At 52.9% G+C, this 18,340-nt stretch overlaps 1 protein-coding gene across 8 annotated transcripts in view; it reads left to right on the top strand.

Annotated features, from left to right (window-relative positions):
• The window catches only part of EPS15L1 (epidermal growth factor receptor pathway substrate 15 like 1), a 96,807-nt gene that overhangs the window by 32,057 nt on the left and 46,410 nt on the right, over positions 1 to 18,340 (top strand). For all 8 annotated transcript variants that reach the window (XM_042928792.1, XM_042928788.1, XM_042928787.1 and 5 more), the window contains exons 8-13: positions 3,855 to 3,914; positions 7,776 to 8,009; positions 12,827 to 12,984; positions 16,253 to 16,409; positions 17,081 to 17,166; positions 18,025 to 18,097. In XM_042928792.1, the coding sequence (XP_042784726.1) occupies positions 3,855 to 3,914; positions 7,776 to 8,009; positions 12,827 to 12,984; positions 16,253 to 16,409; positions 17,081 to 17,166; positions 18,025 to 18,097 (768 nt within the window). The remainder of the gene's footprint in view (positions 1 to 3,854; positions 3,915 to 7,775; positions 8,010 to 12,826; positions 12,985 to 16,252; positions 16,410 to 17,080; positions 17,167 to 18,024; positions 18,098 to 18,340) is intronic.

Here is an 18,340-nt window from a genome sequence, read left to right as displayed (position 1 = left end):
GATTTGAACCCAGACCCGGGATCTCCCTGTCTCTCTGCTTCTGGGGAGAAGTGTGGGAGTGTCCATCTATAATTCTTGTCTATTTAGAATTACTTTTTTTCTGCTTAAGAACTTAAGATGCAGATTATTTTTTTATTTTTTTTGAGAGAGAGGATGCAAGTGAGTGAGGGACAGACAGAGAGAGAAGTGGGGCTCACCCAAAGTGGGGTTCTTATTTGCCTGAAGCGGGGCCATGAGCTCACCTGATGCAGGATTCGAACTCATGAACTGTGAGATCATGACCTGAGCCAAAGTCAGATGCCTAACTGACTAAGCCATCCAGGTGCCCAGGTGAAGTTACTTTAAATTCTGCTGCAAGCTTAGAGAAAATTTATACATTCGCTGAAAAAAAAAAAAAAAAAACAAACCCTCAGCTTTGTTTCTATTAAATACAATTAAAAAAAAATTTTTTTGTTTTTACTTATTTTTGAGAGACAGAGAGAGACAGAGTACAAATGGGGGAGGGGCAGAGAGAGGGAAACACAGAATCTGAAGCAGGCTCCAGGCTCCGAGCTGTCAGCACAGAGCCCGACACAGGGCTCGAACTTACAAACTGTGAGATCATGACCTGAGCTGAAGTCGGACTCTCAACCGACTGAGCCACTGAGGCACCCCTAAATACAGATTTTTTAGGTACAGCTTTCTGTTCCGGATTGCTTTCCCTCCAGTGAGGTTTGCATCATGGCACTGTGTGTTTGCTCTGCACAAAGCCCAGTTCCACAAGGCTGTACTGAGTCCCCTGCTCTGGATTGAGATGGGAGGGATGTCATCTGTCTGGACTGGATTGTGATGATGTGGCAGTCACAGGCCCAGCAGGGGACTGAGCATGGTCCCTGCTACCTTAGGCCACGCCTGTGGGTCTAGCTCATGACGTTTGGTAGAACCTCTGGGAAAGGTGCAAATTCCTGTCCACTTGGATTCACCTAATAACGTTTCTGTTTGATTATGACTTTTTTGGACACTGGCCCGCTTAGTAGGACCCAGGTAGAGCCCACCTTAACAGTTTGCTTTGAAAGAAGGCCACTAAGGGGCGCCTGGGTGGCTCAGTTGGTTGAGCATCCGACTCTGGATTTCGGCTCAGGTCACGGTCTCAGGGTTTGTGAGTTTGAGCCCCGCATCAGGTTCTGCACTGACAGTGTGGAGCCTGCTTGGAATCCTCTCTCTCCCTCTCTCTGCTCCTTCCCATTTTTTCTCTAAGTAAATACACTAAAGTTTATAAAAAAAAAAAAAAAATTAAGAAAGGGGAATCTCTCAAATCCTTTTGTTCGCTCTTGGCCGTGGCATGGTGTCGGTGGAGCTCTGTGATGGGGACCCTGGCTGATCACCTATAGTTTTTCCAAGGCCTGAGTTTTAATTGCAGCGGGATGGGGTGACCCGTTCCTGCACTTTGTGTGCCTTTACTTGGCAGTCCTCGCAAAGTACCCGATGATGGGTATAATCATGTTGTAGAGCCAAGTCACGAACAAGACAGACTTGACAGAGGTGGAACGTGCTTCGTTAGAAAGGGAGCTCGGCTAGGAAGGGCGCGTTCTGCAGTCTTCTGCCCTGGCTCCAGCTCTTGTGACACAGGGGTCACTTCTCATCTGCTCCTCTCTCCTTCCCTCCTTTTCTTCACACGCCAGCCTTATGTGCACCCGTTCATCCATGTACTCATGCATCCACATCCATTCACCCGCCCACCTGTGCACGAGTGCATCCGTATCCGTGCACACACACATCAGTAACTGTGCACCCATCCATCCGTGTGTGCATCCATATTCACGCACCCATTTATCTGCGCTCCCAGCTGTCCATGATGAATGCGTCAGTATACTCGTGCATCCATGCGCCTATGCATACATTCATTTACCTGTGCACCCATGCACCAACCATCCATGCAGGCATTCGGGAAGTTTTGGAATCTGCCCTGGGCCAGCCCTCGTGCTGAGCACTGGGAAGATGGGGATGAAATTAGATACAGTCCAGAAGGTCGAATAAACAAATCGTAGTTAAGATCCAAAATAATTAGTGGTTGAGATCCTAATATTTCTTTACCGAGGGCTTAATACGTGCCAAGCCCCATTGGAACACTTTGCACGAATGAAGTCCTTTAGCACTTGCAACCACCCTGTTACGGTTGGCGTCACTTTCATTTTCCAGATGAGGAAATGGGGGCCTTCAGAGTGGCCAGTAAGCCCCTCAGGGTCTCATGGAGATGGGATTGAGGTCCTCGGTGGTCCCCAGGTCCCTCACTCTTCCCTGGCAAAGCCTCTACTACCCAGTGCTTCCCTGGTAATTGTGATTCTGCCCACTGAGGACAGTGGCAGAGGGGAGATGCCTGATCTGCCAGGGCAGAGGGGTACGGGGCAGGCAGGGAAGGCTTCCTAGAGTAGGCACTTGTGGGTTGTGTTCTCTAGAGTAAAGAGATGGGTTGCCAGCGATGGGACGAGAAGGGGTGCGTGGCAGCATGAGCAGAGGCATGCTCGGGAGGGCTGGTGTTCTTAGCAGGCAATTCCTCCCCCAGGGAATGTTGAGCAATGTTTGGAGACAGTTCTGGTTGTCCCACCTGGGTCCGGTGTTGCTGGCCTCGGGTGGGTGGAGGCCGAGGATGCTGCTCAACACCGTGCCGTGCCCAGGTCAGCCCCACCACAGAGAGTGACACGGTCTCAAATGTCCGTGGTGCTGAGGTGGAGGGGCCCCCGGACAGAGAGAGGCTATGGAGCCAGGAGTTCTCATTCTGGTCCTGGTTCCCTGAGCAAGTGCCATCTGCTTGGAAAAGTTACTCTTCCTGAATTGAAACCAGAGGCATACAGCACTCGGCCTGATGCAGAATGCCTCCGAAAGGGCGTCCACATGCTTGAAGGGACTGTGAACAGTTTGGGGTCCCTAGAGGTCAAGGTGGAGTCCCTGGAAGCTGGGCTGTGGTACAGGGACCTGTGTAGGGCACGGGAGGGGGGATGGGGTCCATGTGCCAGGCAAAGGGGCAGGCTCAGAGTGCATTCTAGAACAGTTCCTGTGGTAACCCTGGGGAAAGGATTAGAGGCAAAGAGGCCAACTGGAGGCTGTGGCCTCTGTGGACGATTGGAGAGGCCCAAGTCAAGGACAGCAGCAGGGCTGGGCAGGAGGGCCTGCACATGAGAACTGTCCCTGGGCTGATGTCGCTCCTGATTGAAGAGGTACCAGCACGTGAAGGACCACGTTTGGACCCCAGGTGTCCTCTTCGCTCTGGGTACTGGCGCCCCGCCCAGTGTTGCCGAGTCAGGCAGGCCTGCTGGTTCTGGAAGCTAGTGCTTTGATTGTGGTTTAGACAGTCTGGCACATGGCCTTTGACCCAGTATAGGAACCTGTGCCTGCCTCATCTTGAGGGTGCAAGCGTGCTCTGTGTCACCTGCCTCACCATCCACCAATGGGAGAGGAGACGAGACCCCACAGACCTCGAACGCGTGCCCATGGCCAAGCACACCGTGAATGGGGGAGGGGGAGCTTGTGTTCGGAGCAGCACCTGTGCCGAAACCAAGCCGTGTTTCCTATCTAAGAATTCCTTGTGAGACGATAAAGAGAAAAGCAAGGTGGACATGGTTGGAATTACAATCACTTGTTAGAGAAAGTGAGCACAATACAATGGAGGGATCTTGGAATTGATGGTACTTCATCAGCTGATGGTTTTGCAGAGAACCTGCCGAGGGGTTCTCCAACGCGTCTTGAGTGCCTCGCCTTAACCCCGGTGTGCACCGACCGAGCACACGGAATCTGAGTTCTGGCAGACATGCTTCCTTCCCCAGGGAGCCCCGGTGCCCCCCACCTCCCTAGTAAGCCTTGCTCTCTTTCCCTTGCAGGTCTGGGACCTCAGTGACATCGACAAGGATGGGCACCTGGACAGAGATGAGTTTGCTGTGGTAGGCCCCTGCTGTGACTCTCTTTTCCTACTCTGCTGAGGAAGGAAACACAGCTCATGTGGGGTTTCTGGATTCTTTTTTTTTCCCCCTCTGATTTATTTGTTTGTTTGTTTGTTTAAAGTTTGTTTATTTTTGACGGTTGGGGAGAGGCAGAGAGAGAAGGAGAGAGAGGATCCCAAGCAGACTCCATGCTGCCGGCGCAGAGCCCGTTGTGGGGCTCAAACCCGCGAACCGTGAGATCATGACTGAGCCGAGATCAAGAGTCAGACGCTTAACCGATTGAGCCACCCAGGCACCACTTCTTCTGTGATTTTTAGAAAGTAGTTATTTTGATGTGCTTTGGATTTAAAGAAAAGTGGCAGTGATACAGAGAATTCTTTTCAATACCCTCCAGTCAGATTCCCCAGTGTTATTATTTTACCACTTTGCTTTATCCTCCTCCTAACTTTTGCCGTATGTGCATATGTGTACACACATAAAAATTCCGTTTGAACCATTTTGGAGGAAGCTGCACGCACCATACCTTTTCATCCCAGAGTACTTCAGGGTGGATTTCCTAAAACCAGTGAATTCTCTTATGTCACCAGTGTCCAATTCAAACCCAGGAAATTAACATTGGCATTGTCTAAGTTACTATGGTATTTATTACGTGTCCTGTCTTCTGTATTGTTACATCATTAACCTATTATCTAAGGATGTTCGGACATTGCCAGTTGTTCCTAAAACGTCCTTTGCAGCAAAGAAATTCTAGCCTCCTGTGTTATGTTCTGTAGCTCTGTCTCTTTCATGCCCTCTGATCTGGAGGCATCTCCGTCTGTCTCTGTGTCTCGTGGGCATATGGGCATTTTGAAGAGCGCAGGCCAGCAGTCTGTAGAGTGTCCCTCAGCTCAGGGATGTCTGCTGTTTCCTCGTGATGGTCCAGGTCGTGCATATACGTGGGGCAGGACCCCACCATGGGGATGGCTTCTTTTCCTTGGGGTACGTGCCACTGACAGGACCTGGGATGTCTTCTCCCTTGTTGTTGACATGGTACGAACCTGGATTGCAGTCAGAGCGGAGGCCGGGGTTTCTCCCTGCAGGGTTACTCTCCTCCTCTGTGCTCAGTCTCTCGTGGGAGACACCTGGAGACTGGATGCCCCAGTCTCCTCCACTCTCACCCGCTAGTTCTCAAGGCCTCCCAGGAGTCTCACAGGATTCAGTGAGGATTGTGGTGGTTGCCGGATGAGTTTGTAATTCTGGCACTTCCTGCACATTTCCCAGTGAGCCTTCTACTGTGAGGAATTTGTGTCCGAGTGGACTCATGGCTGCGCCCTTTGTTCCATGTTTGTAATCTTTTTTTTTTTTAAACATTTATTTATTGTTGAGAGGCAGAGAGAAACAGGCAGGGGAGGGGCAGAGAGAGAGAGGGAGACACAGAATCTGACGCAGGCTCCAGGCTCTGAGCTGTCAGCACAGAACCCGACGTGGGGCTCGAACCCCCGAACTGTTGAGATCATGACCTGAGCCAGAGTCAGACACTTAACTGACTGAGCCCCCCGGGCGCCCCCGCCATGTTTGTAGTCTTTTAGTGGCATGATTTCTTTTGCCCATTTGGAGTTCCTCCCAGCTGGCTCCTTTGGTCACATCCCATCATTCTCTGAGCACTTGCTTCCTCTTGGCACGGTGGGACGCTCCTCGCTCCTCCTGTATGTTTCCTGCCTCAGCCCGAGTTCTCCAGGGAGCCCCGGTTCCATGTAGTGGAGAATGGTGTTAGAAACTACCATGTAGGCTCTGGGGTGCTCAGGGCCCCCGGGGTGCCAACTGCTTTCAGGCCCTCTCAGCAGACAGAGCTGGGAAGTAGGTATACGTGTAGGTGCGCCCAGCAGGTGCCCCAAGACACCGCCATCTGCATTCGGGTCTGCTTATGCCTATGCGAGAGCCCCGGCACTCCACCCCTTCTCCTGTTAGTGGCAGTGGCTTGTCTCTGTGTTGACTAGGGCTCTTGTGCCCTGTCGACTGCCTTCCCAGGCAGCTGCTCTCCCTCCACGCCCCTGCACCTTCCCACCCTGCTCTTCAGCTGCCCCAGCAACCGGACTGACATCCTCACATGCCAGCCCTCCTCACTCCGGGCCTGTGTCTTTCTGTCCCTCCTCTTCTTCCTCCCTTCCCTCCACCTCACACCTTTGACCTTTGACCTTTCTCTCCCATTCAGGGAATTTATTCACTCACCTTGTTCCCTTAAATCTCAAAGTAGAAGAAAGTAGTCTCTTGTAGTTACGGATAGTGTTTTAATAAATAGCAGTTAAGTTCGACCAAGCCAAAAAAACCAAAAACAAAACCCGACTGTGACTTACCTGGGAATTCCCTAGTATCCCTAAGATTCATCTTCCATTCTAGAAATCATAAACCTCCTTAAAATGTGATTTACCACATACACACGAATTGAGGTTTATTATTTCCTTACTGTAATATGTGTGTAAAGCCTTTGAGGATTTTAAACTTAGATTCAATTGCAGCCGTTTCCCAGGTCGGTTAGAAGTTTCTCCAGCAGCGCCCTCTGACCCCTAACCCTCACCAGCACTGGTTGGGTCTTTCCCCACCTCCCCCGTCATCTCTGCTTTGCCTTTTTCACTTTGAGCATTTTCCGTGTGTGTCCATCATCCTGTTCTTTTTACTGGCCGTGCATTATTCTTATTTTTTTATTGTAAAACGTATATAACGTGAAGTTTACCATCGTAACCATTTTTACGTGTGTGATTCAGTGCCATTAATAATTTTACACAGCTATGCAGCCGTCACCAGCACCCATCTTGGGGACCCTTCATCCTGCACACCTGAAACTGTCCCCAGCGAACACTAGCTTCCCCTTCCCCCAGTCCCTTATTACTTATTTTTTATATTTCTTCTGGCCACACTGACTTGAGGTATTTGTATCATTTAACTGCTCTTGGGGTGATGCCCAGGAATGGGATAATTGGCCCAGAGTGAGCCCGCACGCGTGCCCCTCCCCTCACGGCCTCAGGAGCCCTGGGTTTCCATTTTTGTTTTGTTTTTGTTATTTCCCATCATTTCAGCCAGGAGTTATGTTATTCTATAAATGGGTCTTATAATTGTGTCATTTGGGGTTTTTTTCATCACTAGCTGGGTTTAACATTTTGTAGCACTTTTTAAAAATTTCTTTTGAAATTTTAAAAATTTTATTTTAGATAATGTGTGCGTGGAGAAGAATCAGAGGGGGGTATTTGGGGGGGGGGGAGAGAGAGAGAGAGAGAGTCTTAAACAGGGTTTCTGTCCCACGACTCTGAGATCATGACCTGAGCCCCATACCAAGAATTGGACGCTTAACTGACTGCCACCCAGGTGCCCCTTTGTAGTGTTTTTGAGTGACGATAAATTTTACCTATGTTAGTGATCTGGTCTGTATAGCAAATAACAAGGGATCTTTTTAAGGGAGAAGGGCTGTGATTTTGGTTTGGTTTTATTACACTTTAAAACGGGATTAAATCTTTGTTTTAGAGAAAGTTTCTTTTCTCTGCCCGCCTGAAACAGGCGTATACACATCGCAGTGCGTCTTTAGACTTCCAAATTCCAGTACTGTGGGAGTCCTCAGCCCTGGAGCTGGTGGCCCTCCTGTGTGGTGAAGGGACATGTGTGGAGTCTGGCATGATTGAACTCCTCTTGTGCTCATGTGGGTCTTGCGTGATTACACACCTCTTGGAAAAATTATGCGTTGGAAGATACCTCATCAGAAAAGGTTTATTTTTCACTCTGTTCAGCTTGGAAGTGACCTCAAAAAGAGCAGCCCATGTCACATCACTGCAGCCCTGGAAAGAGCAGGCCTGCGCCTGGCCACCTGAACGTAATTCTCTTTTGCATTCACAGGCGATGCACTTGGTGTACCGAGCCCTCGAGAAGGAGCCTGTGCCCTCTGTCCTGCCCCCCTCCCTCATCCCACCTTCCAAGAGAAAGAAGACCGTGTTCCCAGGAGCTGTGCCTGTCCTGCCCGCCAGCCCCCCGCCGAAAGACAGCCTCCGCTCCACCCCTTCCCACGGCAGCGTCAGCAGCCTGAACAGCACGGGAAGCTTGTCCCCCAAGCACAGTCTCAAGCAAACACAGGTACAGTGTCTGCTTCTCAGGGCAGCCATTTGCACGTATAGAGTCCCAGCAAGATGCACCTTGGGAGCAAGTAACTTGCGACCCCCAAAAGGTAACATTTGTGATTATGTTTTTAACTGTCATACCTTTTTTATTTTTTAATTTTTTTTTTTTTAATTTTGGAGAGAGTGTGCACGAGGCAGGGAGAGGGGCAGAGGGAGAGAAAGAGAATCTTAAGCAGGCTCCATGCTCAGCGCCGAGATCCCACAACCCTGAGATCATGACCTGAGCTGAAATCAAGAGCCAGACACTCAAACTACTGAGCCACCCAGGCGCCCTTGGATTACGTTTTTTAAAACAATGTTTATGATTGGTATGTTAGGCTGTTTGAGTGTAATGGAGTCCCATAGGATAGGTGACCATGACAGATACCTACTTCTCACAGAAAATCTGGAGGCTGGGAAGTCCCAAGATCCAGGCACCGGCAGATTCGGTGTCTGATGAAAGTCCAGCTCCGGGTTCACAGATGGAATTTTCTTGCTGTGTCTTCACATGGTGGAAAGGGCGAGGGAGCTCTCTAGGGTCCTTTTTATAAGGGCCGTGATCTCATTCATGGGGCTCCACCGTCATGATCTAATCATCGTTCAAAGGCTCTACCTCATAATACCCTCTCATTGGGGGTAGGGTTTTAACACATGAGTTCTGGGGAGGGGTTGGGGCCCAAACATTCAGTCCGTTGCAATGGGGATGCAGAATTAAGTTTCTCATTCATTTGCACACAAATACCGCCCTTCCTCAGACAGCCTCAGCTGGCTCCCACCTCTGGGCTCTCTCCTCGTGTCTCTGTCCCCCTTGCCTCAGGTAGCTCCTCTGCTGGGCGGTGCGTTCCCAGATCACACCCCAGCCCTTTGCTTCGTGAGGCTTCTGCTCACGGGCACCTTATCGGGGGGCCCTGGCGTGACCACAGCCAGCGTGCCCCGGGCTCTGTCCACCCTGCGTTGTAGATTTCCCACACCTGGCTTGGTGTGTAGTTAATTGTGTATCCTCGGTCTCCTCCCCGTCCCACCCCCACCCCCACCTTAGCTTCATGAGAACAGTTAGTCCTTGGTTAGAATCTCAGTGTCAGAAGAGTCTCAGGTGCTTGGATGCTCAGTGAGCCTGTTGAACAACCAGCCATCAGCGGAGGCATCTGTCTCGTCAGGAGGACAGCGTGGGGGCTCTGAGTCCCAGCAGGCAGCATCTGGTGTGTCAGAAAGACGCGTCTTGTTCTGGCAAATGCAGCACACCATCGAGGGCTCTTTTATAAAGAGGCACCTTTGAGATGATCTAAAACATGGAAGAACGTGGCCGTGAGTACATCCTGAGTCACGCCTTGCTCTCTGCCTCACTTGCGGCTTCAAAGGCGGAGCAGTGAAGGTGACATGAAGAGGGCCAGCCAGCGCCGCCACGGAAGTTCAGATACGAACGATAAAAGTAGAAATGTGTTGTGTTGGTCTCGGCCTGTCAGTCGGTGGCGCTGTCGGCCAGGAGCGCCTGTGGCGCTCACTCGGGCCCCCGTGACTTGTGGCGAGCCCCCACGGACGCTTCTGGCCTGGAGGAGGTGTCTTTGTGGTTCTTGGTAGGATTGCAGAGTGCACCTACATTTCGCAACAACCATCCGGAAAATTTGAAAAAAGATTCATTGCTCACAGGTCCTGCAGAGTACGTGTCACCCCCAGGGCCACCACAGCAAGGTCATGGGTAGAGAGAGAGTTAGCTCGGGCACGGGACTCTGCCTCTTTCGGGGTCGAGGGTGGGGGCCTAGGGTTTCTCAGGCTCACTCTTCCTTGGTGAATTTAAAACATAAGAGTGGGAATGAAAGCAGGGGAAGGGAAAAGCAGGGTCACTCAGGCGGCCAGTTGTCTAGGTCACCCAGAGCTTTTTAGTGGGGACCGTCATGGGCTGGCCTGGCGCTTCCTAGTTGTGTGGCTGGCAGTGTGTTTATATGAGATGGATAGTTTTGAAATGGGTGCCTCAGCAATCAAAAGCTTAATGACAGGCACTTAAATTACAATAAAAAACCCCCAAATTGTCCGGCACTGAACGCTATAGAAATAGACGATCAGACAGTGGTTCCTCTTGCACGTGACATCATTCTAAAATTAAGCATTCTGCCTGGTGGTGGTTGGGCAGGTGCGGTTAGTGGCTCATTTTCCAGGAGCTCGCTGCACCGAAGAGTAAGGGTCCCATCAGGGAGGGCCGAGGTGGTTTGGTCGGTTGGGGGTTGGGGGGGTTCATACGTTCCCCGTCACTGCCACGGCCGTGTGGAGAGGCACAGGTGATGGGGCTTCCCCTCTGGTTGGTGAGTCTCACATGGCTGTCGGTCAACAAGCCCAGCATCCAGATGGTCCAGTGTGGGCATCTTCAGCTCGGCAAACCACCAGCCATGCCCAGCACTTTGTGGACATGCGCAGTGACCGTGGGACTAGCCTCTGCCCTCCATGGGGAGATAGACGATAAGCATAACCGTAAACTAAGGAAGGTCAGATAGCTATGAGAAGCAGAACAGGGCCCAGCCTGGAAGCACTGAGGTGCTCCTGTAGGTGGGGTCAACTGGACGGTCACTGATGAGGTGCCCTGAGCTGATCCCTGAATGACAAAAAGCCGTCGGAGGACTAGCATATGCCAAGGCTCTCAAGTGGGAACCTGTAGAAACAGGAAGAAGGATGGGGGTGGAGTTAAAGCGAGGGCCGAGGCTGGTAACTTGGACCCGCGTGAGCTATTGTTTTCTAAGACAACCTAGCGCCTTGTGTCTGCAAAATTCTTGCCAAGAGTTCTTATTAATTACCGTAGGTTAGGTTAGTGGTAATAGGTTTTACTGACAAGGAAGCAGGTGGGGCCAAAGTTGCTGACAGGTGCAGACTGACTAGCCTTGTAACCCAGATCCATGGCGATCTGGTGACTCTCCCCGGATCCTGGGAGCGTGCTGCTGATTACCACTAGACCTATTTTACCGGGGACCTCTGTCAGGATGGGGGAGGGAAGAAGACGTATGTCCCCTTCCCTAAGGATGAGGGCGCTGGTGGAATCACAGACATGAGATCGAGCAGTTCTGGGGACCCGCAGTCACCATGCTGTCCCCTCCTCTGCTTCTCTCACCTCCAGACTAATGCCACCAGGTCTTGTCCTCCCAGCCGGCTACGGGGTGTAGGCACTTCCAGCCAGCAGGGTCTGTTCCCCTTTACTGGGGCCTGTGGCTGCCAGACCAGCCCCTTCTGGGAGACCCAGCTCCGAGGAAAAGGCTGGGCGTTGGAGTCTGGCCACCGACCTGCTCTGGGATCTCAGAAATCAGGCAGCAAGCCATTTTGTTTGCACACCGAACATCAGGACTTTGTCATCCCAGAGTGGTAACCTCTTGGGACCTGCGGAGCACAGAAACCGTTGTCCCCCTCAGCTCAGCCTGTCTGACCCACTGTTACTTCCTCTCTGGGTTGCTTGGCGTCTGAGGTTTAGCTTGCTCCAGACACTGGATATGAAGGCGGCAAACTTCTTCGCTAGAGATCCTTTACGTGTGTCTTTATGCCTCCCCTGGGGTGGCTTACAAAATTCATATAATGGGACGCGGAAAACGCAGGTCTCTGAACTCTTGCTGCCTGAGCCCTTGCTGTTTGAATTTGGCCCATGGATTCCGATAAATCCGTGGCAGACTAAATCATTCTACTCCCTATCCGAAATCCTGGAACCGAAATGATACGGGTAATGTGGTGTCCCTTGCTTCCCACCCTTGCTTTCTGGATTCCCGGTGCTTGAGTCAGGATCCCACTGGATTTGGATAACGAGGGAGACCTGTTCAGAAAAAGCAGATAAGGAGGAACATCTCTAGAAAAACGGGTAGAGGCACTGTGGAACTTGGTTCGGAGAGCACACCAAAGGTCAGAGGTGATGCGTCTGGAATTAGCGGTGGAAGGGGCCCTGGTGCCTCTGGATTAGGAGGTGCCCGGGCCCCGGTGAACCCTCAGTGGCATTTGCCTTCCTCACGTAGACCTGAGCAGGCGGTGTGAGGGGTCACGCGTGCAGCGGGTGGCCAAGCCCCATGACTGCAGACATGATGCTACGCTGGGCTCTCAGATACCCAGCTCTGTCCGCCTGTGAGGGCCCTTGGGGGCGGTGGGGCTTTGCAGGTGGACGGCATGCTCGTCGGGGGCCCGGGCTCCTCAGCCAGCGCCAGGGGGCCCTGAGCGCCTGCCTGTCTAGCAGATGCCATTTTCACACGGGCAGACGTGTTCACTGCCCATCAGTGCCAGGTGGGACACCTCACGGGGGGATTGCCATGTCACGGGGAATGGAGTCAGGGACAAAGGGTGGAGTACAGAATCCTCAACTGTGGGCATTGAGAATACTTCTGGCAGCTGCAGAGAAGTGTTTGCAGGCAGAAAACGAGAGGGCCAGGAAGGGCTGGTTGGTTCTTAGGAGGCCATCCTTCTAGCGTGGACCGTCAGCAGGGTCTTGCCTGGCTCACTTGAAGTCCCCTCCTGGAAGGAGGTCATTGGCTTCCCTTCAAGTCCCTTTGGACCTGCCGGGTCTCTACCTCCCTCTGAATACAAGGAGAAGGGGGCTGTGCGATGGGGTGGGAGAGGTGCACGTTGGCCACCAGGCGAGACTGACCGAGTTGGTGTGCACTGCTCTCTGCCTCAGTTTCCCTGTTTAGAGAGTGGGGCTCCTGTCTGCCCTCTCGTTTCGTGGTGCTGCCCTAATGCACGGAGAGCATCCATCAGGAGCATGTGAAAGCCCTTTAATAGCGTGTGTTTATGGTTTATAGTCTAGAAGCTCTAGACTAATGGTTTTGAAACCCCTTTCAGCCAACAGTGAGCTGGGTGGTGCCGGTTGCAGACAAGATGCGATTTGACGAGATATTCCTGAAGACCGACCTGGACCTGGATGGCTACGTGAGTGGCCAGGAGGTGAAGGAGATCTTCATGCACTCGGGCCTCACCCAGAACCTTCTAGCACACATATGGTAAGGATGGGTAGCTGGACGTCTGCTCCCTCTGGGCCTCCCGTGTGGAGGTGATGGCCACGGGTGGCTCCGAGGGGCCCCGAGGAAATAAGCTTTGTGCTGAAGGAAGGGCGGGTGACCTTCAGGGCCCTGGGGGTCAGGGCCTCCACCTCTGCCTGTCACTTAATCCTCAGCAGGCTGATCGGGGTGCCGAGTGAGGTACGAGTGTGAAGGCCCTTCCCCCGTATCCTGGGCATGTCAGCTCGCTGCCTGTTTAGTCCCTCTGGAAAGCTGTGGGGCGATTTGCTTGAGTGTCTGGGGCGAGTTCTTGCTGGTTCTAGCAGGAGGCCCCGCCTTTGCCACAGCTAGTCAGGGTGCAGACGCATGGCCCTGCCCCTCTGGGGCGAGTGTGTGGTACGTCTCCAGGGACTCTAGCAAAGCCACCCTGGGCAGTGGGGGCTGTGGCCGCCTTCCCTAGGAGGCCTGTGAAGGTCAGCGACTCCACTGCCGTCAGGGGGGTGAGTGGTCAACAGGACTCTGGTCCCCAGCCATGGGGACTGCCCCACCCTCACTTTCCTTCAGGGTGAACCAGAGCAGTCTTCCCAGTGCTGGGATGGCTCCTTCTATAATTGGCCAGTGGTGAAAGTCACTTTCTAACTTTTGTTCTCAGGGCTTAGGGGGCTTCACTTGGGAGTCACAGGGAGGGAATTTCTGTATAATTCTGGAGAAGTGAACCTCTCCAAGCAAGAGCAGTGGCATTTTATTTTATTTTATTTTATTTTATTTTATTTTATTTTAATTAATTTTTTTTTAACGTTTATTTATTTTTGAGACAGAGACAGAGCATGAACGGGGGAGGGTCAGAGAGAGGGAGACACGGAATCAGAAACAGGCTCCAGGCTCCGAGCTGTCAGCCCAGAGCCTGACGCGGGGCTCGAACCCACGAACCGCGAGATCATGACCTGAGCCGAAGTCGGACGCTTAACCGACTGAGCCACCCAGGCGCCCTATTTTATTTTTTTAATAGAATTTATTGTCGAGTTAATTAACGTACAGTGTATACACTGTGCTCTTGATTTTGGGGGTAGATTCCCATGATTCAACACCCAGTGCTCATCCCAACAAGTGCCCTCCTCGATGCCCATCACCCATTTTCCCCTCTCTCGCGCCCTCCCATCAACTCTCAGTTTGTTCTCTGTATTTAAGAATCTCTTATGGGTTTGCCTCCTTCTCTGTTTAAAACCATTTTTCCCCCTTCCCTTCCCCCATGATCCTCCATTCCACTAACGAGTGAGAACAGATGATGCCTGTCTTTCTCTGACTGACTTATTTCACTCAGCATAATACCCTCCAGTTCCATCCACGTTGCTGCAAATGGCCAGATTTCATTCTTTCTCATTGCCAAGTAGTATTCCATTGTATATATAAACCACATCTGCTTTATCCATTCATCAGTTGATGGACATTTGGGCTCTTTCCATGATTTGGCTATTGTTGATAGCGCTGCCATAAACGTTGGGGTAATGTGCCCCTATGAATCAGCACTCCTGTATCCTTTGGATAAGCGCCTAGTAGAAGAGCAGTGACAGCACGTTACTCAGTAGCTTGTGGAAATAGCTGCCCTTGGCAAGAATTCGTAGATGTCCACGTTGTGACGGGAGGCCCCGACCTGAGAGAACAGGCTCTCCCTTCGCAAGTGTGTGACACCCAGAGTCAGTCACCAAAACAGCTAGTGGAGGCCGACTGCTTCCGACAGGTCCGGGGCAGTCATTCTCGGCCCCTTCAGATCTGGCGTCCCCTTTTAGAAACCGATAGAATGCGTGTGCCCTTTATCACCCTGAAGCGAACGTGCATGTGATTCAGAGGTAGCGATGCGGCGCCCCAGTCGTAGTATAGGGACAGTCCCTCCACCTGCCAGTGACGCCACAACGTGGAAGCAGCACGGTGAAATCACGAATACGCTTGGATTAGAAGAGGGAACGCATAAGGAGCAGAGGGGAAAGACAGAACGAGCAGGCTCTGGAATCACCGCTGGGAGAGTAAAAGGCCAGTCCGGGTTTGTCTGCGGGGGGCCGGGGGGGCGCAGATAGCACGCCCAGGGGGACGGCAGGGAGGAAACGAGGACGGAGCCAGAAGGCGCGTGTAGGCCTCCCCGGCTGGTGGCTGGCCGAGCACCCCGCCTGCAGGCCTCGGAGCCCACACTCCCTCAGAGACCGGGAGCAGGAGAGGGCTGGAGAGAAGAGGCCTCAGCCCAGGAGCAGCCGTGGGCGAGGCGAGGCGGCAGGACCGACGCTTACGGGCAGAATCCTCACACCTCGCCCTCAAACCGCGACAAAAATGAAGACGTTTGTAAACCAGCGCGTGTCAGCGATATTCAGTGGGGTCTCCGTGCTCCCCGTGGCCCTGTGCGTTGGTGTTTGGGCCCGAGTCTGCTCACCACGCCCGGCTCCTTGGCTGCGAGTTAGAGAGGTGTCACTCTTCGGTCACGACTGCAGCGGGAGGTGAGACCGCCTGCGCAGTGGCCAGGGTGAGACAGTTTTGCAGATGCGGAGGCCTTGTCCTACTGCGTGAGGCTTTCCTTCCCGTGACGGCCGGCTCCTCCGTTACCGGGCTGATTGTGAAGCTTCTCCCCCACCCCGGCTCCGCGGGAGCTCCACGTGCCGCCCGTCTACCAGGATGCCCAAAGGCCACGTGAGCAGGGCCCCTTAGCAGCGAGGGGCCGTCCGGTGCAGCACGGCCGCGGGTGGCCGTCCAGGCCCTAGCTCCTCGTGACGACGACCCAAAATGCTGCTGCTGTCATCCCCGTTGAAAACCAGCAGCTCAGGCTGCTCAGATAACCCAGGGCTGCGGGAACTTGCTGAAGATCCAAGGGTGCACGCTCGGGCCCAGCTTTCACTTCCACCAGAGCGGCTCCGTACCGGACCCTCACTGTCTTCCACACACACACCATAAAGAGCCGGTTGCGTTCCTGGTAATTGTTGATGAGGCCTTCCCAAAGGCCCACCACCTCGGACTGTGGGGTGGGGTTCGGTGGTTCTCCAGCCAGGTGGGGCCCCCCTTCTTGTGCTGACGGCCCCTCCTTCACCAGCCGTAGGGCCGGATGCCTGGGTGGCCGGTGGCGGGACTGCGGTCCTCGAGAGGGATGTTCAACAGAAAAGGAGTCGCTGCTGTGCCCCGCTGTTTGTGTTGTCACTGTTCGTTTTTTAAATGGAGGGGTTCTGTGATTTGTACTTCCCAGGCGGGGCCGAATTCTTGTCTGATGTCTAATTAGCATCCCGCCTTCTCCCAGGGCCCTGGCTGATACGAGGCAAACGGGGAAGTTAAGTAAAGACCAATTCGCATTAGCTATGTACTTCATTCAGCAGAAGGTCAGTAAAGGCATCGACCCCCCTCAGGTCCTCTCACCGGACATGGTCCCGCCCTCGGAGAGAGGCACTCCCATCCAGGTGAGTACCCCTGGCCACATCCCTGTCATGCTCCTGTGGCTTCCCGCAGCCTGCCACCAGGTGGCGGCAGTGGCCCATGTGAGCAGGCCAGTGCCCTGCTGTTGTAGCCTGCCTTCTCGTGGCCGGGCCTTCACCAGGGGCTGGGGGTGGGGCTGGGCCACTGGCATAGTTATCCAGCTGGGTTCTGGCACTTTTGCCACTTGCCCTAGTGAATTGGAGATTGTATCCCTCATACTAGTACCTGCTGGGTGGTGAGGTCAGCTTGTCAAAAAAAATTTTTTTTTTTAAAGTTTTATTTTTAAGTAATCTCTACATCCAGTTCAGGGCTTGAACTCACAGCCCCGAGATCAAGAGTCACAGGCTACATCGACTGAGGGAGGCAGGCAACCCTCAGCTTGTCAATTTTTTTTTTTTTAATTTTTTAATGTCTATTTATTTTTGAGATGGAGACAGCACGAGTGTTGGGGGGCGGGGGGGCAGAGAAAGAGGGAGACACAGAATCCGAAACAGGCTCCAGGCTCCGAGCTGTCAGCACAGAGCCCGACGCGGGGCTCGAACCCACAAACCGTGAGATCATGACCTGAGCCGAAGTCGGACGCTTCACCGACTGAGCCACCCAGGCGCCCCATCAGCTTGTCAAGTTTTAACCCTGTGTCTGAATTTGCTTCCAGGATGGTTCAAGTTCTCTTGGATCAGGGGAATTCACTGGTGTGAAGGAACTTGATGATATCAGTCAAGAGATTGCCCAGTTACAGAGGTGTGTTAAAGCTCCTTCCCCTCGGAATCTGGCCCTTACACAGGCCCTATCCCAGCTTGTTACCACAAGTACCACAGGCTTGTGAGGCACACAGGTCGGCCGTCAACAAGTTCATGCAGCAGAAGCGAAGCAGGGCACATTCCCCCGAGTTCCTGAATTGACTTAATGAGCTCGAGTGATGACATCCTCAGTTGGAGTCAGTCTGGGCTGTGGAATCTCAGGCAGGTTGTTGCTAGGTAGCCATAGGCCCTGCCCCCTGCCCTTAGGATGGGCCTTGTTCCCCCTCAGCACGTAGAACGGCTGAGCCTCCGAGGGCAAGTTAATGGCTCAGGACCGACAGCTAAACTGAGGGAGCCTTTGTGTCCAGGTCTCTGGCTCCTCTGTGCCTGCTGCCTCAGTCTCCCCACCTGTAAACAAGGGCTTTGGATGGGGTGTCTGTCCTCTCAAATCTGGCATAAAGAGATGCTTCCTCTTCAAAGCAGCATTCTCCCACCAGTTAGTTCTAGGAGAGGGAGGAGGGCCCAGGAAGCACCTGGCCCTCCATGGGCACAGTCAGCAGGGAGCGTTGAACCCTCCTCACCCCGGACACCGCTCTGACTTCCTTTTTCCTCTGCTTGAGGGGCTCGAGTGGTCTCATGGGGAGCAGTGCCGCCTCGTAGCCACGGACTCGCTGATGGGGGAGGGGATGATGTAGAGGGCACGATCCCTGAGGGTCATTCCTAGGAACCAGCTGAGTTGGGTTCCGTGGGTATGGACGGAATTGGGTGTTGAGAAGTCGGCGTGGAGAGAATACACCATGGCTGTAGTCCTGCTATCACTCATCTGTGCTTTTCCTGAATTCTTTTTTTCTGTGCCCAGAGAGAAATACTCCCTGGAACAGGACATTAGGGAAAAGGAAGAGGCAATCAGACAGAAAAGCAACGAAGTACAGGTAAGAACAGCCTCACCCTGGGCAGATGGTCTTGTCCTGTGGGGGGGGGGGGGGGGGGGCCTGCCGGTCAGTGGGGGCGGGGCAAGGGGAAGGTAGCCCCGCCCTTGCACTTCTGAGTGAGGTTTCTACCTTTCTTATAACCATAGACAGGGGTTTCTTTCTTCTTTTCTTTTCTTTTCTTTTCTTTTCTTTTCTTTTCTTTTCTTTTCTTTCTCTCTCTCTCTCTCTCTGTCTCTCTTTTCC

The sequence above is a fragment of the Panthera leo genome, chromosome A2 (assembly GCF_018350215.1).
Source record: "Panthera leo isolate Ple1 chromosome A2, P.leo_Ple1_pat1.1, whole genome shotgun sequence".
NCBI classification, from domain to species: domain Eukaryota; kingdom Metazoa; phylum Chordata; class Mammalia; order Carnivora; family Felidae; genus Panthera; species Panthera leo.
Note: the sequence above shows the minus strand (reverse complement) of the source record. Positions and strands in the feature narration are given on the sequence as shown.